Source organism: Ammospiza caudacuta, chromosome 6 (assembly GCF_027887145.1).
Source record: "Ammospiza caudacuta isolate bAmmCau1 chromosome 6, bAmmCau1.pri, whole genome shotgun sequence".
In the NCBI taxonomy this organism is placed as follows: Eukaryota; Metazoa; Chordata; class Aves; order Passeriformes; family Passerellidae; genus Ammospiza; species Ammospiza caudacuta.
Genome location: NC_080598.1, coordinates 49,322,429 through 49,349,807, shown reverse-complemented (window position 1 = coordinate 49,349,807; position 27,379 = coordinate 49,322,429). Strand labels below are relative to the sequence as shown.

Sequence of the window (27,379 nt, the reverse complement as noted above, 5' to 3'; positions counted from 1 at the left end):
GGCTTTGGTTTTCTAGACATCATAACAAAGCACATGAGCTGGGATTCTCTGCTCTTCACTGTTTCTGGTAATTGACAGGAACAGGAGCATGATGAGATAGCATTTGTGTGATGGTGACAGTATTTTAGGTGCACATGTGAGATGCATCCACTTGCCAAGAGTTTGTGGGGGTCTCACATCTTTAGAGATACTCAGAATCTGACAGCCCTTGGCAACCACTGTAGGTAACTCTATTTCAAGTTTGGCTGTACAGAATCTTAAGTTCCCTTCCTACTTCTGTCATCCTGTGATTCTAGGAATGCAAGCAAGGCAAACTTTGTAGACAGAGATAATGATTTGTGTTAGGAAACATGATGGGAACACTTTGTGGTCAAAGTCTTGCTACATTTTCATGTTATGTAAGACTTATTGTATTTTTACCAGTGATAAAAATCTATACAGCACAAATTTTGCTCCTCTCTTGTTTCAGTGGTACATTACCCATAGCAATCATAGAAGGAAGGTGCAAGAGATTAATATACCTTTCTCAACTGATGTCACTCATCTTAACTATATGCATATAAAATATGCACATGTATATATATCTGTACATACATCCTGCCCTACAAATCAGCCTTAATATTTTGGATACATCTTATTGTCGTTGAATACAGAAGTGTCAGTAGCAAAACAGTGCAACTGAAAAGCCTGAGTTGGCACCTTCAGAAATTAGGTTTTTGGGCTTCTGTCTCTCTCTTGTAGTACCAAGTAGAGATGATCAAGAGCCAGCAAAATTGTAAAAGCATCTGATCATAGCATAAAAAAATTTCCTTTTTCATTTTTTTTTTTTTTGTTGTTGTTGTTGTTGTTGTTTTGGTTTTTTTTGGTTGTTTTTTTTTTTTTTTTTTGGTAGGTTTTAGAAAGGGTAATTCCTGTTAAAAGTCTTTCCAGAGTCTTTCCAGCTTCTTATGCCTTGTACCCTCTGAAGGGCTGGCTACATTAAAGTCATTGACAGATGGGTTTTGTTGACATCCCTTTTCCTCTCTGCCTTTTTTTCTGGGTAACTGGCTGCCTAAAATAGAATGTAAAACATACAGATTTATACTAATAAAAAAACATTAACAAGGATGACTAATTTAACATAAGGAAAATGTCAGTAGTCTTAGTAATTCAGGAAATGGCCAGGAGGCCTAGTGTCAGTGAAGTGCTAATAGTTGTTCTTGATATTTAGGTTCTCCTTATTTTCAAAAAAAGAACAAAAAGGAAAAGAGAGAAGGCATGGAAAAAATTGAAAATGTGTGCTCTTCCCTGCTATGCTCTGTAGTCTCTTACATCCCTTTTCATAGATACTTGCTGGTGCTTTTTTGCATGGATCTCAAAAGTTCTATTTTTATTTTGCTCTGTGTAATTGCCTTTCAATATGAGAATTGCTTTGCAAAACACTTTTTAAATTAGGTCATTCTGCTGAAGTATGCACTGAGCTAATTATGATTATTTTGCTTCCCTGGGCAAATTTGTGCTCATTGAATTTATTAAAGTATAGCTGGGTCTGAGAACTTACACAGCGATAAAAGCTATGTAGCACCTGGTATGCTTTGCTTGTAGGTAACATCTGGCATCTAATCACTTATAATTGAATTTCATATAATTAATAAAGAAATATTGCTAAGGATTGGGGTGGGGGTGTAAATATAAAGAATGTGAAAAAGGCTTTGAGAGAGTAGCCATCCTCATCTTTAAATGAACAAGAGATATTTTATTTTCCTTCTCCTGAGAAAGGCTCTGTTGTAGAATGCTGTAGGTGACAACTCTAACTACAGGACATTTGAAGCCTGCAATCATCTACACATGTTGTCTCTCTTTTTTTCTTATATTTTCTTGTGCTGCATAACTTTGCAAATTGGTGAAATATAATTAAGTGCTACCATCAACAGCAATCTGAAAGAGATAAACCATTCCATGTGGCTTAGTTGAGGTGGTGGTGAGTAAATGAGTGTCAGAAACTTGTAGCACCATGCCAGGTGTGTGAGCCCTGACTCTTTCTCAGTCTCTCTTAGAATAACCTATTATTATAAACTGGTGCAGCAGTTATCAGTGCATGTATTTTGCTATAAATCTCATGCAGTTTTCAGTGCATTTCTATGCACTGGTTAAATGATATTTTGCTTTTTGCTTTGTATTTGTCACAGGGGAGCTTTAGTTGCTTTGGCAGAAGCTATTTCCTGAGAAACCAGACTGCTCTTGAGAGGACCAGAAGTTACCTAATCAATTATAATTCCTTTTTTCTGACTAGGAACTATAAACAACTTGTTCTTGAAAATTGTGCTTTATCTTATCCTTATCAAGCAAAAAGTAGCTTACCTTCATGCAAAACTAGAAATCTGGAATCAGCTGTCCCCCAGGAAATAATTTTAATCCTCATTATTGCAGGGTTATGTCAAGCAGCTGTATTCCCCAGATAAGTTGTCTGCTCTGGTTCAGAGTTTTTTCTGCAAATCCCCAGTCTGGAGCAGTCTTATGTCTCTCTCTCCCTCCTCAGCTCATCTCATTTTAAATTTTATTTGAACACCTCTTTTCCATTTGCTGAAGCTTAGCTTCTCTGCTAGCCAGTTTTATACTTAAACAGTAATTCCCCTGCTCATGAGTCTACTGTTTAAAGATGAGTTGCGCCTTGCACTTTGGAAGAATTCAACCAACTTACTATGTGTGAGTAGCATAATATATTTTGTCCAAGATTAGATTTCTTTTAAAATAGACCGTGTTTTCTGGTAGCAAACTTGGGTTAGATGGAGTGATGGGCTATATTTTATGTCAAGTTATTTGTTTAGTCTAGATGAAGAAATTATTAAAGAGAAAGCAGTTGTTTTGAGGAGCTTTAATTTGTGGGAAAATCTGAAGTGGGTTTTGTGCATCTCTGAAAACTGTGTTTATTTTGAAGGTGTGATGGTTATTTTTCCGTTATTATTCCTATTAGAGTATATGCTCTTCAACAAGTAGCAACAAATGGCATGAAAAAAATTATGTGGTGATACTATTCAGAAATCTGCCATCTCTTGATTTCTCAGTAGGGGAGAGGAGATATGCTCTCTGGCCACTTTGTGTACTTCCTCTCACTGGAAAAGGCCTGACTGCAGATTTAGAGTTGTTAATGCTTTTAATGCTACTTCTATTATGGTAAACAACCTGGTTAAGCTGAGATGGGTGGAAAAATACATCATGAATGAGATTAAGTAATGATAAACTTGAAAACAGAAAGCTGTTTTCAGCTTTCATCACTTTTTCAGTCAGCAGTACAGTGTTGATCTGCACCTTTTAAATTTTGATAGTAATGTGTGTGGACTTTATGGAGAGCCAAGAGGTAAGGGCTCTGTAGTTTCACCGGTTAATCATGACTCTAGTCTGTATGTTTTGTTAAAACACTAGCTTTACAAAAAACTCTTGGCATTTGAAAAAAAAATGCCATTAGTTATAGTTACTATATTTTCAGGCATGAACATTTAAGTATCTGGGGAAATTTGGAAGAATAAAAAGTAACTGGCTAAGCTGAGCATTTGCAAGTGTTATGGCAACTAAGAGTTGGTATGTCAGAGAGTAAGACAATAACTCCAATCTTTTTTACTCTCTTTCTAAATCAAAAATTTAGATATTTTAAAAAGGTTATAGTATTTTTTTCATAATAATTTTGAGTGCTCAATATGTTAAGTCTCAAATATGTTTGGCCCTGGACATGTATTCCCAGTAAGAAATGGGGAAACTGAAGGTGCTGTAGGTGCTGTGACATACCTGGCTTTAAATACAGTACAAACTTCCTGATTTCTCATTCTGAACATCACATTCATGGGACTCACATTTAATTCCTGTGATTATTGTTTCCAGTGCCTTTGCAATGTGAAGAAAATAATTTTCCCCATAGGCATCTCCAATGTCAATCTGGTATCAGTATTCCCACTGCCTGCTGAAAGGAGCCTGTGGAGTGTCTTTTGTGGGTTTTGACTTGCAAATGATTGGCAGACTTTTAGGAGGACTTTCCCTTATGATATTTAAATTTAGTAGTCTCACTGATGGACCTCCTATTAAAATGTAGATTATTAAATCAGTTCTATCATTGAAAATTGATCATCAGTGAAAATTATATATTTGATACTTCTTGCCTTTGCCTGCAGTTAAAGTGAAGGGATCTGTGGCAGCTCCTTGATAGCCATTCAGCTCAGCTGTGTAAAAAGTCCTTGTGTGTATCATTCACTTTCAATACTCTTAAATAATATATCACTTCACTTACCTACATCTCTCTCCCAGTTCTCTCCTTTATGGAAGATTTGTCAGTGTTAGATTTGCTCAATGAATATATTGTTTCCCAAGTCATTGCAGCTGAGATGCTTGATGCAGGAGATGGCTGGATAGCAGACTGGTTCAGAACTACCTGAGGCATTAGAACATTGTTTCTGAGATTACTTTTGCTCTGGTTTTGAGAGCTCAGTTAAACATTGCACTGTTTTTTAGTAACATACTTTTATAGGCGATAAAGGTAAACTACTTCTATAAATCTTTGTGTCTTATCTTACATTTTTACTTGCTAGTAAGATAAAGTTCAAGAAAAGTTAACTTCAAACAAGAGCTAAATATCAAGTATATGGATATAGAAATCTAAAGGAAAAAGGATTGCTGCTTTTATGCAATTGCTTTTTATTATACAATGAGTGGTTAGTTTTTCTTAGGTGTTCTGTTCTGGTCTATGCTTTGGTGCATCTTCTACAAATGAGAATCATACTTGGGTTTGAAGAAAAACTAATTAAATCTTAATTAAATCTTAATCCTGTTTTATGTCCTTGGGGAAATTGAAGACTATTATAGTTCCTAACTTGAATTGATGAGCACAAATGTAACTCTGGAATGTTTTTTTGTGTGTCATTTTTCTCTGTTATGTTGTTTGTGTGCTTATGTAATTACCATTATATGCAATAAATACCATTTTGAGTAAGACTTCTCAAACCAGCTTTTCCCTGAAGAGGGATAAAACCCTCTGGGGAACATCAGTTTGGTAAGAAATGGCAAACCATAACTGTGCTCCTGTTCTGTGATTAGTGGGAGGTAAGCAAAAGAGGGCTGCTTAATACCTTGAAGTGTATCACAATGGTTGTGAGTATATTCTACTGCCCAGATGTTGAGGTTGAATGTAGTTTTGTATTAAGATGCACTTATTGGAGTCTTGGGAAATTGAGAAAACTTTCTGCATCACACATTACAGCTTCTCTCTGCTAATCTCTGATGTGTAGTTTATACATATATGCCTTTTTCACTCTAATCTCAGAAATCCTGTGTTTTGGTAGATGCTGGTGTGATGCTTCAAGGAAGCTGGCTTTCAAGAAATAGCCCTTAAATTAGGTTTGAAGTTGATTTTAGGAGCAGCTTTTCTTTCTTTAGAGCTGGTATAGAAATGAAGAAAAAAGCAATATTAGAAAAACACAGAGTTAAAATGGAGTGCTCATATTCAAGAGGCGCGTATCTATACAGAAAGCATTTGACCTGGAAGAAATCTTCAGTCTTTCAGTACTGCACAGCTGAACAAAGCAAAGCAATTCATTAGCAAAGCACTTACTTAGCAGAAATATGAAAACATGTGCATTGTGCACACTGTTGAAAGCTAAACCCTGCAAGAAAAAACGCTGCCCAAAACCACTTGAGCTTTAGTTGGCCCATTAGGATGCAGACATTTGATTCTTTTTATTTTTTCTTTCTAAATACTTTGATGAAAAATCACAAAGTTTTAAAATGCTTTCCTGTTCTTCCAGGAACTAAACTTTGTAAGTGAATTTACAAATGCTTCTTTTATGGATGTATCTGAAATTAACATGAGTTCCATTTTTTTCTAATTAATTAGTTCTAATTAATTAGTCTTTAATTAGTGATGCTGGTGAAATGATTTGTTGCAGCTCAGTGTGTTCAGTCTTTCTCAGCCACTACTAATACACTGTTTTACATCTCACACATTGAACTTACTACTTAAGACCAATATCCTTAGGAAATCAGGCATACAAAATCATTCTTTAGCACTTTTGTTTCATCTGGACAGAACAAGGAATGATAAAAAAATAAAAAGGTTGCGCAAATATTACTAAAATAAAGGCAGGAGGAAAGACTACCAAGACTTTTTAATTTCAGATTTTTATTAGGTATGAGCAAACACACAAGAGTGTTTGTAAATTCTCTGCTGCAGCAAAGTAAGACACAGTCATTAGAAACCCAAGCCAGGCTTCACTGCAGTCAGTGCTGTTAAAAGTTGATGGTTTAAAATTATTCCAGAACATAGCAGAATGTATTGTGCTACATTAGCTTAGTTAGCTGTATTCCTGCATTGCATAATATGTTTAGGTGAAAGAGTGAATTATGTGTGATGTAAAGACCTTATCTGTAGAGGGCTATAGAAATAACAAAAAGATCATGGGGATTCAACGTTTCTTCTGTACAATATGCCGTGTGAAAATGGTTTCAAAGCTCTATGTGGACAAAGGTGGTGTTAGGTAGCACTTTGGAAGAATGTTTGCTATCTAAGAATATTTGCCATCCATCAGAAGTGATCTGACCTACTAAAAGAATGGATTTTACCCTGGCTTTTGAATTAAAATGTCCCTGATGGTAAGTGGGTTTTGCTACCTTAAAATAAGTATTTTAAAATAAAGACACAATTTTAAAAGTACATCCTCTCATTTATAAACAAAACAACCTTATTTTCTAAATGGGTGCAAGTAACAAATTAAGGCAGATATTGTCATGTGTTTACAAATGTTCAAAAGATGAGCAGGTAAACCTCTGTCAGCTGCAAAGTCATTTCTATTTCCATTTTTCCATGGTCCTTGTTACAGTTTGTCCTGACAGCTGACAATAGCTTCTTTGGGATTCTGTCTGGATTTTAATTTATGACCATTTGAGAAAGTGATAGCCACACTAGTGTTGGAACAGATGGCTTTGTGAAGGTCATGGACCCAAAGATTTAGCAGAGGGCTATGAAATGCTATGACACAAAGGCAGTCTGTGATGATGGTTTGTTATATTAACTGAATGCCTAGCCACAAGTTGGTAGGTTACAGTTGCCAGAAATAACTGGTTCTGATATAAGTATGAAATGCTGTCAGAGCTATTAAAGTAATTGACATGTCAAACTTCATTTCCTTTAAAATTGTGATATGATAGTATGAGCAGCTGGTGATCTCTGGAAAATAAATGAGGTAGCTTTAGTTTGGCCATCCAAACTCACCTCATTTGCTGCAGAATCAAAGTCTAAGCTTCGAAACTTTAGGGATGTGTTATGAGTAGGTGTGGTCTTTCTGCCGTGTGGATTACATTTTATTTAATATAAGGTTTATATCTGAATATTTTTGTGAAGATAAATCCATTGCTTAACACAATAGCTGGTAGGAAATGTTTGTATCTCACCTCAGACTCAGCAGCTCACTTAAATTCCAGAATTCCCACCTTCCCCACCAAACCCATGCTGTGTAGTTCTTATGCCATGAAAATCCCTTCCTTGAAAAGTGCAAGCTGCTACTCTGCATTTCAGCTCTTTACTCAGAGAGCATTAACTTCCTTACTCTCATCAAATCCTAGCTTTGTGGGGGAGTGCCTTTTCTGTCACTCTTGTTCTTCCTGCCAACTCTGCTCCAGTGAACTAGAAAAGTGACTCAAATGGACAAGGCTCTTACACTTGGGGAAGCAGGGCTCCAGTTTATTCCAGCTGCCTATCAGCTGAGAATATTAAACCAAAGGAGAGGACTAAAGAAGAAACTGCATTTGGAATTACATTTTCTCTGCAGGTTCCAACCTTGTGCACTAATTTATTATACAGTCTGAAAAATGTATTTCAAGAGCCATAAACCAACCACAGAATATGATTTAACATGCAGTGTCAATCAGAACAGTGATGGATATCCACTTACAAAAATCCATAACTGCAAGTCATATTTTGCCTCAATCTTCAACAGGAATGTGATATTCATCATGGATGGCAAAGGTAAAATTAGCAGTTGAAATGAAAGTATGGAAATGATGGCAAGAACTTGCTTGGAAGTGGAAGAGTATGGAGGAGTTGACCAGAATTCTGGAAGAACTAGCTGATGAAATAACCGAGGCTTCACTGAATATTACTGGATTTGTTAACAGAAAATTTTAGAATAGTTTATGCAGTACCTCTACTCAGTGAGAAGAGTTGCATGACCAAGGCAAAGTTTGACTAAAAGTGAGACTTGGGCACCCTTCAGTGAAAGCAATAAAATAATTTTCAGAAATGCAAGAGCAAGATTGAGTATGGAAATGGCTGGGGAGGACAAAGAGCTGGGGTAGTACTTGATCAGAGCTGCATCTCAGTTGTTCATGAGTTGGCCGGCACAACATGAGACATCATCTCTTCTCCATTATCAGCATCATAATCTTGTCAAGAGTGCAGTCTCACCTTTAGTTTTGTAAGCCTACAGATTCTCCTTCCCTTGTGGAATGGTGGTGTTTGTGCTCCACTGGTTGCTTTATGTACCCAGAACAGAGCTGCCATGCCCAGTGGAACCAGCTGGGGCTGGTCAGCAGGGCAAGGGAAGCCTCAGTGTGCAATGAGGCAGAGGTTTCCCTTTGGTTCCTCCCAGGCTGGGGCTGGGATTCTCTTGTGATCCTGAGTGATGTGGCTGGATGGCAAACCCAGTGTGTGGTTTGGTCAGTGCAGAGGTGACTGCATGGCACTGTGGCACTGGAAATGTCTGCAGCACTTTCTGGGAGGAGTAGGAAATTTTAATAATAATATATGATCCTTGTAAACATGGGAGGAATATGCATTATCCAAATAAGACTAAGTGGCATTGGCATGGGAGCAAATGAAAACAAACTAGCTAGGGAAAAATTTCTGGAGATCATATGAAGAGGATTCCTAGCACTTACAGGCTAAAAAATGTGGAGCAAAAAATCTTGGTGTAAGGTTATCTGTAACAACAGGGGATAGAATTGAGTGACCTAAGAGGACTCATCTGATGTTGATTTAATGGAAAATGCCTTACTTTTGCAAGTTTTAGATAAAAAATTAACAATTAATCCACAAAAAAGTGTTGAGAGAAAATGTGATAGGCTTATATGGAATTTAATTATAAAACTTAGGTGATGCTTCAGTTTCAGTAATGTGTTTGCTTCCATGTCAGTACTAGCAAAAGCTGACTTGTTGAGGTACATTGATGTTATTCTTAGCTCTTTAATAATTTTTCCCTAAAATACTTCTGTTTGGCTTCTCTCTTTAGTTGTAGAAAAAAGCTCAGAAGCTTTTTTCTGTAGATTTTTCAGTATGTTCAACTTCCAATTTTGTGCAGGGTAAGTCAGTATATAGGGAAGTGTTTGTTTGATTTTTCTGGAAGTGCTAGAAGCCCTTTCTTAGCCAATGGTTAGGCTCTGGCTCTTCTGACCTGTGCCTGATGGTGCACAGATGGGAGGGTGTGGGCCCTCCTTTCACACTGAAAATAGCTGTCCCTTAAAGGAGACTCTGCTGGCAGCTGTCCTGGCAGACTGGCAGGTTAGCAGCTACCTACAGCTTCTGCCTTGCCTCTCAGAGAGGGGGTGCATTCCCTCTCCTGCTGGGAGGGTTGTGCACACTGCCATGAGGATGCCCTTGCAGAGTGTGCTCAGCCCGAGCAGCAGATGGCACTTCACATCTGCTTTGTGGGGGAGGAAGTGGTCTGTTTCCTGGGGATGCTATAAACATATATATTTATTAATGCTGTATTAAAAATAACCTCTTTTTCTTAGAGGTGACTGCAGTGCCAGTGTAGTAAGTGCTGCTGTGGTGTCATAACACTTTTAAAACAGTGACATTAGTCATAGTTATAACATATGTATGTACATATTTTTATATGCAGAATTCTCTTTGGATAAGGGGAAAAGGAATAAAAAAATGAATGATGTGCTTTAATCTGAGAATTTCTGTTTTATTTCAGTAATGAAAAGATTGGTCATCTTTTATCTAATAGCGCAGTTCTGACTTTGAATATTTAATACAGAATTTTTCAGAATATTTGAGAGAAATGCACATGCATAAATGCAAAAAGGTACTTCAGAAGAATATTATTTTCTTCTGATTCCTTTTCCATAGTCTCAAAAGTTCAGACAAGTGCTAGTTTCTGTAGTAGCGATGGACTACAAGTGCTGGCTTTCAGTACAGTGGCAATCTGGTGAAAGATCTCCAAAGCTCATTTTGGACTCTGACAGTTCTATTAATTATAAATTTTACTCACAGAGCCTAGTACTTGGTCTGCAACTCTGCTTTTCCTTTGATACACAAACTATTCCCCTGACTTCAGATTGATTCGTCATTAAAACATTTGATCAGTTTTTCTAATTACTATTTCCCAAAGCCACGTACAATGCAGTGTGTTCAATGTGGTTGTATAGAACTGTCATTAATGAAAAACAGCTTCTTAAAAAGTCACTGCTTGCTATTTCTAATTATTTATTCTTTAATTCTATCTCTAATTGACTAATGGACAGAAAAAAACATTAATTTCTTCACATTATAATAGTTTTGCATGGAGCACAAGCTTTCAAAACCAGGAACCTTCAGGCGTTCCAAACTAGTTTTAGCAGTGGAGTAAGGACCCTGAATTCCTGGTATCCTCAGTTCTTGTGAAAAATCCAGCTTTTGCTCAAAGAATTGAATATTGACTCAGTGGGGTGACTTTGAGGCTCCTCACTTCAAAAAACTCGGTCTGTTTATCCTGTTTGGCAGTTGTATAATTTTTGGAGGATTTGGCGTTTTTTTTCCTCCTTTGTATATTGAAACTTCTATGTTACTCCTAGGTTTTGAATAACAGAAATACAGTTTGCTATGCTTCTGACCCTTTGACTCAATACTGGAAAAATAATGGCACCAATAACAAACAGTGCTTTGGAGTCTCTGTATGGAGCACAAGTGGTAAACTTGGCCTTGCTTTGAACCCAGGCAGTGTTGAAATACAGCTACAGATGAGACTGATAACATGGCAGGATTTCTGTAGGGAGCTCTCTGGGATGTGTTGGTATCTATGAGCTGTCTATATAGGGGAAGAGGTGGGGTATCAATCACAAAAGACAAGAACGTACCAAAATACAGAAATGGCTATGGGCCCATTTCATAAACAGCACTGTGTGAAGCTGTGATCTCCTGCACCCCTTTTCATCACAGTGCTTGTATTTGGTACATCTGGGAAACCCTCATTTCTGGTTTGTGGGAAAGTTGAGAAGACAATGATGTGGCTTCAGTGCTGGGAGGAAGGAAGGGAAGATGCAGTGGTGCCAAATGGAGGGAGGTGATCCAGAGACCTTCAGTGTCACCTCATGGTGTCACACCTGGGACAAAATGTAAAACTTTTGCACCAGGTGACAAATACTCCAAATTTAAGACTGGCCATAATCTGAGGGCTACAGCTATGGTCAATTATTCCCTGATGCCAGTGGTGATGCAGTACTTGCCACAGCTGTAGCCATCTGACTTCTGAAGGGAGAACCATTGTGGGCTTACTATGATGGTATCCACAGCGTATAAAATAAGGCCCTCAGTGTAATTTTCAGATGGAGGTAAAAAGTTAAATGAGCTCTGGAGTCACTAGCTGCTTCATTTTATCATAAGGTGTTTTATTGTTTCCAGTGTGCTTGCTATAGTCAAATTAGTTCTTGTAGTAGTGTAGCCTGGTAGTCATGCTATTTTTTAAAGCTGATAGGACATTCACATAAGGTGTAAATCACAATTACAGCAGATTATCGCAGGAATATGTTGTCTTAGTAGGAAAAGAAGTCCCCCAGGGGCTTCCCTCTCAGTGGAAGACTGCAATCAGCAGGTTTTTAAAAAACACCTTCAGTGTTGAACCTTCCTGCATTCTGGGCTGCGAGCAGTAGGGAACTAAAAGGCAATCACATCCTTGTGGGAAGGGGTCAGTCATTTCCAAGGGAGCTACAAGCACAGAGATGCACTCCCAACCACATGGGTTCGTTATTTCATGCTGGTGATGAGAAGTTCAATGAGTAACAAAGCCAAAGTTGTTGTTTTAAAAATCTGTTGCCAAGCAGTAGGTTTTCTCCTAGCAACAAGTGTTTTGCAGCAGGGGAAGCAATTGGATACCTTAGAGGGTATGTTAGCACTGGGGGAAGGGCAGAGAAATAACAAACTGGGGCTCCAGGGGGGCCGCAGAGCGCACGGAGGCTGGGCTGGGCATGGAGGGAGGGGTGGGACAGAGAGGGACATGAGGCACTGCTGATGATCTGGGATAGGCTCTGACCAAAAGGGTTGGCTCAAGGCACAAGTTTGTTCATCAGCTGCTTGCTTTGGTTTAGTGAGTGATCAAATGTAGTATTATTAGCTGGTTGTTCTCATTTAAAAAAGAAAATCCAGACTGAGCTGCTAGGAAGTTTTATCTAGACCATATTTGAAGAAATATGCTTTTTATTTTTCAAAAGAATTGCCTCATTAGAGAAAATAAGTAGTTTTTATTCTGCATTTTGGAAAACAAGTTATATATATAGTGTGTTATGTATATAATATACATGTTGCAGTTTCTTTTCCAATTTTAAAAAAGGTATTTATTATCACCTTTACTTGTAAAGTAAGTCTAGTGTTGCCAGTCCAGTTGGTTTTAAACCTTATAATGTGGTCACCACCCTTCAAAATCTCTGCATTAAAATGCAACCTGTGTCTGCAGATACAGAGCTATGTTTATTCATCATCTTTCTGATGGAATGGTTTATTTCTAACTGATGTACTGTGTCACAATCTTTTCGTACTTGCAGAAAATAATTATGCACAATGACTCAACATGCATGTGCCTTTGAAAGGAGTTTATAAATGATTTCTTATGCAAAGTCATACTTTGACTAGATGGACATGTTTCAGCACAAAGTCATCAGCTAAAATGAAAATAGGCAAGCACAGTATATAAATAATGTTCTGTTTCACTCTATGTAAGTGTAAAATATTGATTATAGACTACATTTAAAATGCGTATTTTTATCACAGGGATTGGAAAGCATCAGCTGTAGAATTTTACTTGTTTTTCCATATATCGTGGCAAATTCTTCTCATTTTGTCTCACTAACACTTCTGTTTCATTATTATAGCATAACACTGTCAAGTCTCTGGTAAACCTTCAAGTTTGATAGATTTGTTTAAAAATAGCAGCCACCTTAACACTTGCAAAATAGGCTGAAAAAGCAGCATGTAACAAGGGGCAGTTTTTTTATGCTAAAATTACACTGCATATGGATTTGCAATGCATACATTGCACATCAAGTTTTGTAACTATTTATGGTCATAATCCCTGATTTTTAAGTTTTTAGATAGGAAGGGGATGTTTCTAGCATGTCCTTCTGATATCTCACAGCTTAAAGTTGATTGTCTCTTAGGCTGGGACCCACTTTAAAACAGTAAGATAGTGAACTGGGATATTATTGTGAAGTTGGATGTAGTGAGTTCTTTAAATCTTTTGTAGCTTTTAAGAATCACTGTTTTCCACATCTGAATAGCTCTGTCTGCTTATACATTATCAGCTGTTAGCTTATTGGGCTTCAGCAAATCATCAGCAAAACAGGCCACTGTGCTTCTGTCTCCCTGCCCTTATCGTTAAAAGCAAAATCAGTCAACTTTTTATTTTCTTATGCTTATAATGTTTTCTTATAGGTATTGTTTTTACAAGGCAAACTTTTAGCTCTGAGGGCTATTTTTTAGCTAAATAAGATTTGTATCATACAAGTATAGGAAGCTTTTTAGCAAACAAGTCATGTAACAGATCTGCCAGGAATAAATTAGTATGAATATCATATCTGGTACTGCTCAAATCTCCATAGCTGAGACTTCTGTAGGTCAACAGGCTGCGTTTCTTAACCATGGTGAGAATCTCTGGCACTTTCTTGTGTGTTAAATCAGCCACATTTCTTGTTCTTTTTCTGTCCATTTCTCCCATTTCCCAGGTTTCTTCTCTGCCTCCCTGAAAAAGGCAAGAGTGCAAACGGACTCATGGTCACAGTTCCCCTTTTTCTCTTTTAAATAAATTTCTTTGCATTTGAGGACATGTCCCACTTCTAGTCTATATTTTTCTCAGAGAAAATGAAAAGATTCCTCTTGATATCAAGTGAATAAAAGTAAAAAATCTCAATTGGTGCTTCTGTTGAGGCTGAGAACAGTTTACTTTCAGGCACAGTGAAGTAGTCAGACAGTTAAAGCTTAAGGAAATCTCCTGCTCTCTTGAGACAAATTTTTTGGTTATGCTGAAGAAACCACAGTGATTTTTGTGTTACCGTTCTACCCCTTTTTTTTTCCAATTAATGCAAATATAGTTTTGCACTTTATGATAAAGCTCTGGGTTGATGAGACATATGATGGGCAATAACTGTGACTGTAATTTTTTCAATGTCAGTTCCATTTTTTTCCAGGAAAAAAAAAAATTACGTTTGCTTCTCGTTTGCTTAGAAGCAAATAAAAAAGTGACCTTAGTAGACTGCTGTAAATGGCTGGTGTTAATAGTTCTTTTAATAGCTGTTTTTCAAAATGAAAAATTAGTTATTTACAGAATTTTAGTCCTATGTTTATTTGTCTAGATGTGTGTTTTGCATTGACTGTTTGTTAATCATTATGACAGATTAATTTGCAAAGAGAGAAAGCCCTTCTGCAGAAAAAAGGTACCTTAGTAGTGAAGAATACACTACATGCTTATTTAAGCAATTATGACTTTATAGAATTGCGTATTATATGATGTTGTTCGGGTTCTGAGTCATGATATTTTATTAATAAAAAATAGTGCATTTTCTAACTGGAAATTTTGTTTCAAGACTGTAATGCTCTACTTGAAAATCCAAATTAATCTGAATGTTTTCCTTTTAAAAGATGCTTACATTTGTCTAATGAACAAATGAACCCTGTTTGACTGAGCATTTTAAAAAACAGTCCTTGAAGAGATGTTTGGGTGAAATAAGCAAAGAATAGCAGTTTTGTATGTGGGGCAATGTAAAATGAAGTGTAAATGCAATGGCAGAGGGAGGAAACACATGTAAAATCATTGTCCAGCAAGAGGGAGACTTTGTGACTCCAGACTGGGTGAGGAAAGAATTGTCAAGATCTTGAAAATAACCTGTGGCAAAAGTTGGAAGCCCTTTCCTCCCCATTTTGTTCAATTCCTAGAGGGTTTTGTTCTGTTAGGACGTGAAGTTTGCATAGAACCTGTCTGTGGTGACAGCAGCACCTCCCTGTTGGGGCAGCACGCAGTTTCACAGTGTTGCTGTTTTAGAAAGCCCCTTTGGAGAGGCCCTGGAGGCTCTCAGAATTGCAAAATCCCTTTTAGCCCCAGCTCTGGCTGGGGCTGTAAAGGGCTGTTGACCTTTCCTTGAGCAGAGAGCATCTGAACTGCACAGATCTTTGAGTACTGTTGATTATTCAAAGTGACTGGTATAAATATCAGCGGACTGCACTGGTTTCATTGGTTGTGATGATGGCTTAAAAATGTCTCTTTGTTTCTTCAGAGATTCTCTTCACTTTCTGCGTGTGCCATTTCACATTAGAGTTCTCTCTTGGAGTTTTTTGAGTTACAAAATCCACCCCTACAATGTAGAACTGGCTAAAACAAAAATAAGGTTCGCATAGAGAGTTTACAACATACAGACATCCTAACCAGAGAGAAAGTGAAAGCCTTAATACACTTAGGGGAGATCAGTGATTTGACAGGGAAAAAAATCAACCTCAAAGGAACCCCCAAATTCTCAGCAAACCAAACATGGAGTAAAGTAGTAAACAACATTTGTACTGAGCTGCAAAATGAAGAGGTTTGCACACATTAGAGGCTTTTATAACTGTGTTAGAAGCAAATGTCATACATTTATTGTTCTTTCATGTGAAAGAGATGCAGTAGTAGGAAAGATCCTGCTTTCTCCTGCAGATGCCAACAGTTGTCTTAAACACCTCTGTCAAGTACTGCAGCATTCTAAAATTTACAAACAACAAATAGGTTGCCTTAGGAACTTACTGGTTTTATTATATTTTGTTGACTGGATCTTCTTATTTGCACAAATAATTATATAGCACTTTTTCTAATTGATTCAGGTTCCAGAATCCCTCTCATGTTTTATCTTTTTAAAGATTTATAGAGAGGATATACAGAAAAGGCATTCTGCTTAGGTTTTAAGGTAACATGCCAAGTCTAAAGGTGTGAACCATATGTCACTTAGGTACCCCTCTGTGTTTCTGCAGAACTGATGTGTTTTTCAGGCCCATCTTCAGCCATAAAGCAAAAGACTTAACATTATTCTGAAATAAATGTTGTCTGTACATCTGCTGTTAAATAGGTGAAGGCCCGAACTGGTAGCTGTGAGATTTCCAGTTAGAAAGCAGAGGAATATACACAGTGAAGGACTGGGATAATTTAAATAATAATATAAATTTGATAATTTCTGGAAGATCTTAGAGGAGTTTTGGTTTGGGAAGGGGGGTAGTTGGGTGGGTTTTGTTGTTGTTGTTGGTTTTAGTGGATCAGGTTTTTTCCTGAAGAGTTAGTACAGCTTGTAAACTGAAGTTAGTTTTCTTGGATGAGTGTTGGTGTGAGGTCACCAAAGGATATTGCTGTGTGACAGACATGCCTGCTCCTTCTGCCTGTGGTGTGTAATGCTTAATAGAGCACAGTCAGGCAAGGACTGCAAACAATTTGAAATGTTCCTTACCTCAGAATTGTATTGAAGTCCTCTGGGAAGGGGATTTACAAACTGGACACTTACAGAGTGTGACATTTGACCATCATTCTGAGAGAGTTCATGAATCAGAGGATGTTTTGTGTGCTTTCTCTAGATCACTTATTTGAGTTCAGTCCACAACTACAGTGATCAAATGTCACTGTCCTTTCAATGCTCTGCGTGAAACAAGTCTAGTTTTCTTTTGGCTCTTTGGAAGCAAAGCTTGTTGTCCCAGGGCTACCACTGAGGCAGGAGCCTTCATCCCATCCCAGGCTGAGGCACCAGTGAAAGGCTGACTTTGAGGAGCCGTGTCCTCAAAAGATGAGGGGACAGCATGCAACCTCATTGCCCATGCAAGAGTGGTTCCTTCACTACTGCTAAATGCTAATTTCAACACTACTGCTTTTATTCTTAGGAAAGTATAAAAGCAGGCAAACTGCCAGTATTTGCTCTAGTTCCATCACCTGGAAAATCTCAACTATCCTTTTTGCCATACACAATAGGGCAGATGTGATGTAATATGTGTCTCTTCCTACGAACAGGCTTATATCTGCAAAATTTGTTTTTTCTTTGGTCTGGAAAAGAACAGTTTCTATCCTTAGCAGGCAGGGAAAATGGCCTGGCATATTTAAGAAAAAAGGTATTAGCAATATTCAAATAATTCACATGTTTAATTAGTATAAAATGTACATATCTGCACACCAAAAAAGCAAGGCTTATGAAAATTTTCTTATCTTGACAAATAAGAACACTTAAATTTTATTAAGGTTAGGTGCATTGCAGCAACACTAGCTTTGTGTGTTCCATCTTCTTGCTTCATTTTTTGTAGTTTCACATCTGATACCTACCAGTCACTGCCAATCACTTCACTGCAGGGGAAAAAAGCTCTGACCCTGAGAGTTATCCAGGTTTTGTATTGGAAGTACTGTTCACTTGCTCTGAAAATGCTGACTCATTTGACAGCTCAGAAAAGCCCTCTAGCACCTTTATGTGAAAACATCTGCAAGCTGATAGAAATTAGCCTGCATTGCATTTATTTATTCACTTGCCAATACTGTACAGCACTCTTTATGTTCTTCTACAGAGCAGGGTGTGCTCAGTTGTTCTGTAGGATGGAGTTAACAGTCTTCCCAAGCTGAAACTCTGCCAGGTGGGCACAATTCCAGAAATGTATGGTGGATAATTCAGGGGCTGCATAGAATGTCAGTACTTTCTAATCAGCAGTGCTTAGGTTAATAAGGATTTGAGGGACAGATGTACAGAGAGATAAAAGAAATTGTGGTCCAAGGAGTGGGGCTGGGAGGGCAGAAGGCACAAGGCCTCTGTAAGCATGTAATTGGGACACCTCTCTGCAAAACAAAGATTTGTGCTCCATATGTGTTTTGCAATACAGAATCAAAATGTAAAAATGCATAATATTGTTAGGATTATTATAATCCCAAAGTAAAGCTCTCTTACTGGGTCATTCCATGACTTTTCTGGCACAGTAACATAGCTGAATGTGAGGGATGGAGATTTCCATGGCCTCATTCAGCCCATATCCTACTGGCTTTGGACATGCCCTGGATTGTGTAGTGTTGAATTGGATCCCATCTCACAGAGGAAGATAGAGGATCTGTAACAAGTGTGCTCATGAGGAGCTTCTGTGCCTGCTGGTCCTTTGTGCATTACTGGGGCAATATCAGTCCCTGCTCCTGTTCCACAGATTAAACCAAGTACCATGGTTGTTGCCCATTGAGCTGAACTCAGTCTGAGTGCTGCTGGTGCTGTGTATGGTCTCAGGTTTTATAGGGCATGAGCTGGCTGCTGAGATGCACAGGGAGGGTGTGAAAACTTCAGGGCACACACCTTAGGACTTCAGATAAAGGAGCTTGCACAAAAGCCCAGACACTTCCTGCTTCTTGGCAAATAGGTGGAGTTTTTGTTATTTAGTCTTTGTTTCTTGTCCAAAGCCACTTTGTTGGTGTGGAGTAGCTTGCTCCAGTCCTGCATCAGGTATTTTCTTTTCTTAAATTTAAAAAATAAATAAAAATTACATAGTCTAACACTTTGAGCCCAAGTGCTGCCTACCCTTATTTCACTGCAGTGACCTTGTTTGAGCTTCAGGGAAGCCCTCCTGACCATTCTCACCCCTTTCCTCTTTGTTTTCTTGCAGGCTCTGATCCTTCACCAGCTTGGGCGCTACAGCTTGGCAGAGAAGATTCTCAGAGATGCTGTGCAGGTGAACTCCACAGCCCACGAGGTGTGGAACAGCCTGGGAGAGGTGCTGCAGGCCCAGGGCAATGACGATGCCGCCACCGAATGCTTCCTGACGGCGCTGGAGCTCGAGGCCAGCAGCCCCGTGGTCCCTTTCACCATCATCCCCAGGGTCCTGTGAGAGGGCCTCTCCATCAACAGATTTTTGGTCTTGACTTCTGGGTGAGCAAACCCACTGTGTGAGACTGCCTGGTAACTGGTTAGTTGGAGAAACTTCAGAACTACAGGTAACAAACTCCACTCTTTTGTGGGAAAGTGGCCAAAGCAGGGAGGTGCCACCATATGTTGATGTCAGGCTGAGAGGACAGAGTGGTGAGCCAGAGCCAAATCACTCTTATTGCCTGCAGTTTTGCCCTGGTAGTTTTAAAACATCGTTATATTGTTCATGGATGATGTGCCATATTTTATTAGTGAAACTTGAGTGTTAACATAAAATTATAATGGAATCAACTACCAATTGTAGAATAAGTTAAGATTCAGTGGCAGAGCAGACTATTTTTAACAAGGCTGTTAATAAAACTGTTCTCTTCCTGCCTCTCAACCTCTTTTGGCCCAAAGTCAAAATGTGAATTTTCTGTTTCCATCTCTATTTTAGTTCAGGCCAGAAAATCAGTTGAGTTCTTGGTTTTAGTTGTTAATAATTGTGATGTGTGGCTAACTGTTATCTAGAGCAAAGGCTGAGTACAAGAATATTTATATTTTACCAATGTATGCCTGTTACAAAAAAAATATATTAGTTATTTAAGTTTAACTTTTTTATGTGAATTCAGAGTTTATTTATCAATGGAAATATGTAAAAAGAAGCCTCAAATGGAATATTTACCGACATTCCTTATACATGAACCCAGACTTGGCTTAATGGGAAGATTATGTTAATAATAAAATGATTTTTAAATGGAACCTTTCCTGTGTCTTGGTTAAGAATCTGGGGGAAATAGATGACTTGTGAATGCATTTTTATGAGGTGGCTGGCTGGCCTTGAAGATGAACAACACCAAAATTAAATATTCTGAGGCCAGTCTAGAGAAAAAAAGCTGCTATACTCTTTGCCAATGGTACTGTTATCTTAGATTTCAGCTTTCCTTAAATCTTCACAACTCCTTTTTTATTCCTTCCACTCCAGCTCTTGATGAAGCCAGATTACACTGCCTCTACATAATACACGGACATGTACATACACCTTAGTAGTGCTTGGGAAAAGCGTGTTAAATATTTATACAATATTCTTTGGGGTTTTTTACTGTCCTCATAGTTCTTTCTCAACATCTCCTGCCCTTCGTGTCCCTTGAAAGAAAAGTTGGCTGGTTTAGTAGACAGATACACTTGCCAGAGATTCTCTGGGAGGTGTGAGAAGAGTCACTGCTGCAGTGACTGTTCAGGGTGCATGAGCTGGGGTGTCCGCTCATTTCCAGCGTTGGGCACATTTGGAGCCTGGGAAGAATTCCAGGTTCCCCATTAGACTGGGTGCTCCTTGATACTTGGCTGATTTGTCATAAGAAGTGGTTTTAAAGTGCTTAGCACAGGATAGCAGATGATTCAGGAAAATAACAGCAAATGTTGTTCTTTGTCCCTCACCAGAGCTTATTCACTTCAAACACATGGAGGATCCTTGCTGTGGCAGTGTGGGTTCCCAGTGAGCATCTTCAAATGGCAGAAGACTTAAACCTGGGGAGCTCTTCAGTTTTCCCCCTGGCATTTCAAATGCCTCTTAGGCTGAGGCTACTTTGAAATTGTATCTGCTTGGTATTTGGACCATATGTTCTCTGTAAAATGGACCAAAATCCTGTAATAGGTAGTGTTTTCAAATCTATTTTAAAGGCAGTAGAAATTGTGTCATCTTGCTCACTGCGAAAAACATCAGTTTTGTTTTCCCATTTAAAGTCCCTGTTTGGCATTTTTTCTTCCTACTGTCCTTGGCTTTCTTTTTTTCTTTTCTATTTGCCAACTGTTCTCTTTTCTAGTCCCAGTTTGTAATTTATGTTCTGGCCCTGCTGTCTTTTGGCACCCATTACATGATACCAAAAAATAGTGCAAAACCTTTATTTGTTTAATTCAGTTCTTCCTGAGTGCTTTTCCTGTCCCAATTCCATTAGTTAATTTTTGATACCTTTCACAGGAGTGTTCCTTCTCAGTATTGACTCACCTTTTACTATAATATCAAAGCTTTTCTATCAAGGCAATTTGCACCTACATCTGAGGCAGGTGGTCTTTTTCAACAGAGCTTCAGACAAAAGTAGAGAATAGGAGAATTCTGTAACAGAATTCAGTTTAGATTTTTCTCATTCCATTTCAAGTCCTGGCCTCTTTTGATAAACTCCCAATGTGGAAAGGTTAGCAATCTAATTGTGTCATGTCTTTTATTAGTGGAGAAGTTGCCACTGGTGTTGTGCATATCAGGTGAACCTGAATATCTGTTTCCTTTTTCTTGCACTGGAATCAGTTTCACTGTAAATCCACAAGCTTCTACCTCTTGGGAATAGCCTCAGCTACCTATTTTTAAAAATGGATTATCTCTGTAAGGCTGTACATTTAGGAATTTTCAGGCAGAAGTGGAAATCCTTGCAGCATATGAATTAAACAGCATTGCTTGTTTAAACATAGTTTTCAAGTTAAAGCAACAAGTTCCTAGGTTTTACAGCTGCATTCTTTTTTTAAAATTAAGTAAGAAGGCCAAGATATTTTTATATCTGTTTTAGCTACTCTACAGAGAGATCTGCCTTTTGCAATCTGCTCTCAGACCACCAGAGCTTTTCAGCCACTGGAGTGAAGGAAGCAATGCCCATGTGCACAGCCAGTCCTGGGGAAGTGTTCCCTTGGTGCCTGTGGGTTGGTGCCATCTCATGGGGGCTGCTCCTGGACTTTGTGGCTGGCAAAATCTCCATGTGGACGCACAGTCTGTGTGTCCTCTTGCTCCCCCAGCCTGTGGCAGGAATAAGAACTGTTCAGATGATCAGTGAGGTAAGTCAGGGGATGAAAACCCCTTGTTCCCTTGTCTCAGAGTTTTACTAACCTTTGGCTGGGAGCCAAGTAAAATAAAATGGTTATGAAAGTGCATTGTGGAGCACTTGTATCAATGTAGGGACAAGTTGCAGAAGGCTGAGATCTCCAGCCCTTCAGGAATTACATACACTTCTCTGAAATTCCTGTCTTCTTAAAGACAGGAATAGTGGGTTGCAGAGGAGACTCCCATTATTCTGCATTGTGCTTGTGCTACTCAAAATGATTAACATTTGGTTTACTAAGCATATGCTAAAGTGTAGCAGCAATCTCTGTTGCACTTGATAAAAGGTGTGACTCTGCACTGCCTGCAATAAGAGAATTTATCATTCAAGTAATTGGTAAAAGTTCATCTCTAATTTTGGTGCAGATAACCATTTTTACTCCACAATTTATTTAATTTCTACTTTTGCTTTCATGATTGATAGAGAATCACAGGAACAAGAGAAACAATCCAAGCAGAACTAATCCAACTCTATCTTGGAAAAATTTTGTCATTAATTATATGCATTTTAAACATCAAAGCTATTTTTAAAATTGCTTTAATTTCTTTGAAAATCTGTTTTTTCCTGAGTAGACTGTTCTACTGTGAAATGATAGCAGAAACTTGGATATATTGGAGTTCCAGATTTACCTTGCTAATTCTTTATTTGTTCAGTTGTGAGTTGTAATGACGTTTTTCTCACAATCATACTTTCTCTCATTTAGTATTAAGTTACAAAGCTTATTTGCTAAAATATGCTTTGAGCAAGTGCAGTTCTCCAGCGTTTCATCTATTTAACCTCATCACTTCCAAACTACCTTTTCTGATCTCACTGATGGTCTGTTACACTCCACATGCTTCCACATTATCACAAAGACCAGCTGGTAAGGATTCTACTCATGGACAACAGGAAAGACAAAGAATGTTCAGCTTTTGTCCTGTGTGGCCATCATTGCTGATTGTGTGAAATTTGATGGAAGTCTCTCAGACTTGCAAAGCCAGCAGGTGGGCTCAAAGAAGTGGGACAGTGAAGTTAAACCTAAGGAAAATCAGAATGCTTTTTTGGAAAGAGGAATGTGTGTGGGGGTGAGTGCTGGTCAGATTTTGCTCTTCCCCATTGCAGGGACACACGGTGCTGATATGCTGGCTTGTCACCACCTTGGTCACCTGGCCTTTCCAGTGCTCAATTTAAAGCACCTTTTTAGCCCAGGTATATTGTCCCTCCAGTTACTATTTCAAAGAGAAAAAGCTGCACCTATTCATTTCTAAGTGCTTTGAAAGGATGTAACTGCTCTGGCTGGCTCCTGCTCCATCCCAGCCATGGGACAGATGAGCACCAGGTGCCCCTGCCCTGGCACCACTCCGGACATTCCCGGGGTGCAGCACTGCCAGGTGTGCTCCTTTAGATGTGTCCCCAAAGCCCTGCAGGAGCACACAGCAAAGCTCCCAAAGGCAGGAGGGAGAGCACTTTGGCCTTTCTAAATATGCCTTCACTTAGAAAACTTCCTTGGAGGGACTGAGTGTAAAAACCTATTTTAGACATTAAGGGGTGGATGAAATGGGTCATTGCTGTGCTGAATTCTTTTCCTTTGTGTCCTTACATGAGGCAGGGATCTCTATAGGAGAGATGACCCTTGTCTGCTTGATCCAGGTGTAAATCTCCATAGCTTTTTCCCCCTATCCTCACTGGGAATAGCATGACTGGGTCTTGGCCCCCTCTCTGCCTCTCAAATTGCCTTCCCAAGGATGTGACACTCCTCAGTATGAAATTACTCAAGGTGCCCTGAATTGAAAAAAATAATCAATAGACAAATAAGGAAATTTCTTGGTTATTACCACAGTGACATGGCTTTAAAAGCATGTTTTCCTGTTTGTTTCTATGGCTGAGCTCCCTCCTCTGTGAGGAGAGTAAAGCTGGAAGTCCCTCTGGTGGGTACAGCTGAGGAATAAACATCTGATCGGCCTGTGAGCCCCTGGGTTGGCTCCCAAAGAGAAAATGGACTTGATTACCAATTTTTAAGTGGATGTTTTTTCTACACAGGTGAATGGATATGCTCACAGTTACAGAGAGCCGTGCCTCAGGTTCATCTTACACCTATGGCAAAGTTTTGGGAGGAAGTTCCTCTGCAAGTTCACTTTAGCTCCTGTAAAGCTGTCTCTGCTACAAACAGGCTTTGGGTTGTGCCAGAAAAGGAAATTCTGACCCCAATTTTCACTTCCAGTTCGTGTCAGATATATATCAAATGACGAGCCTGAGACATTGTTATTAGTGCAGGCTTTCCTAAGATTGTTGTTTTCCAAATAGCACCAACTACTAATGTAGGACTGGAGGGGGCAACAGAGGCCATAAAACATGCCAAGTTGCTTTCCTTTTGACTGTCTTGCAAAAATAGCTGTTTATTGGAAGTAAAACAGCAGTCTTCTGACTGAAAATTTGTTTTTTGAGGGTCCCTTCAAAAATGAATTTTTTGCCTTTCTTCTTATTAATACTGCAATCTTTTAGGACAATTAACTCCTGTGAGCTGGAATGAGAACCCTGCAATCTTCAGGGCAGGTCCTGTGCCCAAAGGGCCCAGCAAGTGCCTTCATTGACACAGGACCTACAAGCTCTTAGGCTAAAATCCCTTCTTCCCAGATGTGTCCTTCAGGAGTAAGTCCCACTTGGTGATCCCATTGCCCCAGCTCTGCAGGGGTTGCCCATGCTGGTGGCCAACCTGCAGGAAGCCCCATTTCTAGGACAGGTGCTCCTGGCCACCACCCTGCCTCACCCCTGTGAGGGGTCACAGGGGTGCATGGGCTGCAGCACCATGTGGAGCAGTAAATCACATTATGGGATTTACTGGTTTGGAGGAAATTGTTCGGAGGCAATTGTTTCATGGTGTGTGCTGAGTCAGCCACACACAGCCAAGGAGTAAAAGAAGTGGGCAGAAGCTCCTCTGGCTTATGGAAAGCCCGCAGGAGGGCCCAGGAGCAGATGCAGACAAACCTTTGTGCAGCTTCCATCTTGTGCTCATCAGAGAACCCTGGCATGTTCTTCTTTCCTTGTTTTAGGTTAGAGGCTTCACATGGGGGACCACATACTGCAAGGCTGAGCCTCAGCAACAGCAAGGGTTAATCAAAATGTGTTTTGGATGCCAGGTATGGTGCAACTTCATCTCATGCCTGACCCAAAGCAAGCAGCTGCTGTTGAGCAGGAGACCTTGTCCCTGTGTTTGCTTTGCTCCTGTTATGTCTGGTTAGTGTGAGGCTACAGGGCAAGCCAGACCAGCCCACCATGCTCGTGGCCTTTACTTTTTGGGTTTTCTCACTGCAGAGGAGGCAGTGGAAGTGGGGAGGCAATGTGAGCCCATTTCAGAAATAGATAGCTATAGTTAGGTGGGTTGGACTATGCCTATTGAGAACCTGCACTATTGTTTCCCTCAATGTTTTCATCAAAACAAAGGCTGAAGTAGGGTGGCAGTTCCCAGCTGGGTCTCACCCACCTGGAAAGTAGTTTTCCCATCCTGGCCATAGAGCACCAGACTTGCCCTAAGAAACACAATAGGAAAGAGCATGGGAGGTTTTTGTTCCCAGCAGAGATGCCTTTGCTGTGAGTAGTAGCCTGATGTATTATGCTAATGATGTCTCTTGTTACATTACAGTTTGAAAAATAGAGACTGGGTGATATTAGAGATGCTGAGGAAAGTTAAAATGCATTCATTACAACTGTGATGCTAATAATCTGTATGACAAAAATATACTACATGCTTATGTGGATGTTTCTTGTTCAGAAATAATGTGGACTTTGCTCACTGTAGCTTATAAATGAACTATGAGAATTTGTAAATTGGTGTCTAACAGTAGCCTAGACTCAGAGCTCCCAGCCTTGCCAGAGAGGCCAAAGGAAAGGAGGCACAGATCATAGAGGTCACAACTGACAAGACTCAAAACAACTCTCATGGCCAACATACCTCAGAGCATATCAGCATCACCCTGTGTTTCTTAACTAGGATTCTTATCAGACCTTGATTCCCTCTCTGTAGAGGGTTTGAATGGGAAGTGATGCTATTGCACAACTATTTCCTTTCCTGCCCCAAAATGGACTTAAGTTGTAATTCTTGGCCATTATCACCACCAAACATTCAGTGCTGTGCATAGTGGGTTGCAGTTTTTGAGTCATTCTCTTGCAATAGGCCCAAATTAGGCCAGTGTTAACACAGGGCTCTGGCACAGAGGAGGGACTGTCCCATCAGTCTGTGAGACAGCTCTGTCACAGACAGAGCCTTCACAGACATTTCTAAATAGGATTTTCACTGGGAATGATATTCTGTGTTATTGGCAATTCAGCCTTAGCTACATTTTAATTCCCAGTATGTTGATATTGATGCTCTTCTCATGTTCTGATGCTTCAGCCTCCTTTCTGTGCAAAGCCCACTGTGGATCCTTGATAGGAGCTGCCTCCATCCTGCTCTCTGCCCTCGATTTCCCATTTCCCTGGGACAGGCTGAACAAAACGCTCCAGCAGCTCCTGTGCCCTGATTCCTGGAGGAAAGCATCCTCTCAGAGCAGCTCACTCGCCTTGAGACGCTCAGGCACAGCGACAGCTGCAGCCTACACAAAGCAGGGCTGGTATAAATAGCTTGCAAGAAGAGAGGCAGGAAAAATTACATGGTATGGCACTATGGCCAGAGCTGCAGTATTCAGGTTCAGCCTGGTTTTACAATAAGCTTTGCTTGAGCCAGCATCAGAGTTATACTGGGGGGGGGGACCCCAAAATTTCCCATTTTCCTCATTTGGTAAAATTCCTGATTTTAAGCAGTTTGCAGAAATTTTGCTGTGGTACCAGTGACTGTGAGTGTTTGAGCTTTATCTTAGTGTCTGACTCAGAAAAAGAAAAAAGTCTGTGTATTCTGCAAGTCAGGAACCCTGGGCTTGTCCAGCCTCACTCATTAGGCTCTGGCGAGGGCCTTTCCATCAGCCATGTAACTCTTGGGAACCCATCTTCCCCTTTGCAGGACAGCTTCAACAGGGGGAAGTTTTCCCCCTGACTCCCCTCCTTACCCTGCTGATTGAGTGCCTATCTTTGTGCTGAGGGAGCTCTAAGTGCAAACACTCCCAGCCTAGATGAGACAAGGCAAGACAAGATCTGAACTATCTTATCAACTGGGTGGAGCTGTAATTTCTGGGCTGTTGTATCTTAGCTGACATGACCTGGGCACATTTGCACACCAAGCCTGAGGGGACTGCAGCAAAATAGTGCTGAAGTTTTTGGGACAGGAACCAAGTGTCTAAGAGACCCAATGTGAGCATCTCCAGCTGTATGTGGTGCTTGGTTTATAAGACACACAAACTCCCCTACTGACCAGGAGGTGCTCAGTGATTTTTAGTACTTCAAGCCTGATAACCCCCTGGAAGTGCAGGTTGCTCTCATGAACTTACATTTGCTGGGTTTTCCTGGTGGATTCAGCTGGATGCCACTGATGCCTG

At 39.7% G+C, this 27,379-nt stretch overlaps 1 protein-coding gene across 2 annotated transcripts in view; it reads left to right on the top strand.

The window, feature by feature from the left end:
• TTC7B (tetratricopeptide repeat domain 7B) overlaps positions 1-19,833 on the top strand; it is a 117,336-nt gene extending 97,503 nt beyond the window's left edge. For both annotated transcript variants that reach the window (XM_058806325.1, XM_058806326.1), the window contains one exon: positions 18,833-19,833. In XM_058806325.1, coding sequence (XP_058662308.1) covers positions 18,833-19,054 — 222 coding nt within the window. In that variant the 3' untranslated portion in view covers positions 19,055-19,833. The remainder of the gene's footprint in view (positions 1-18,832) is intronic.
• Positions 19,834-27,379: the final 7,546 nt, after the last annotated feature.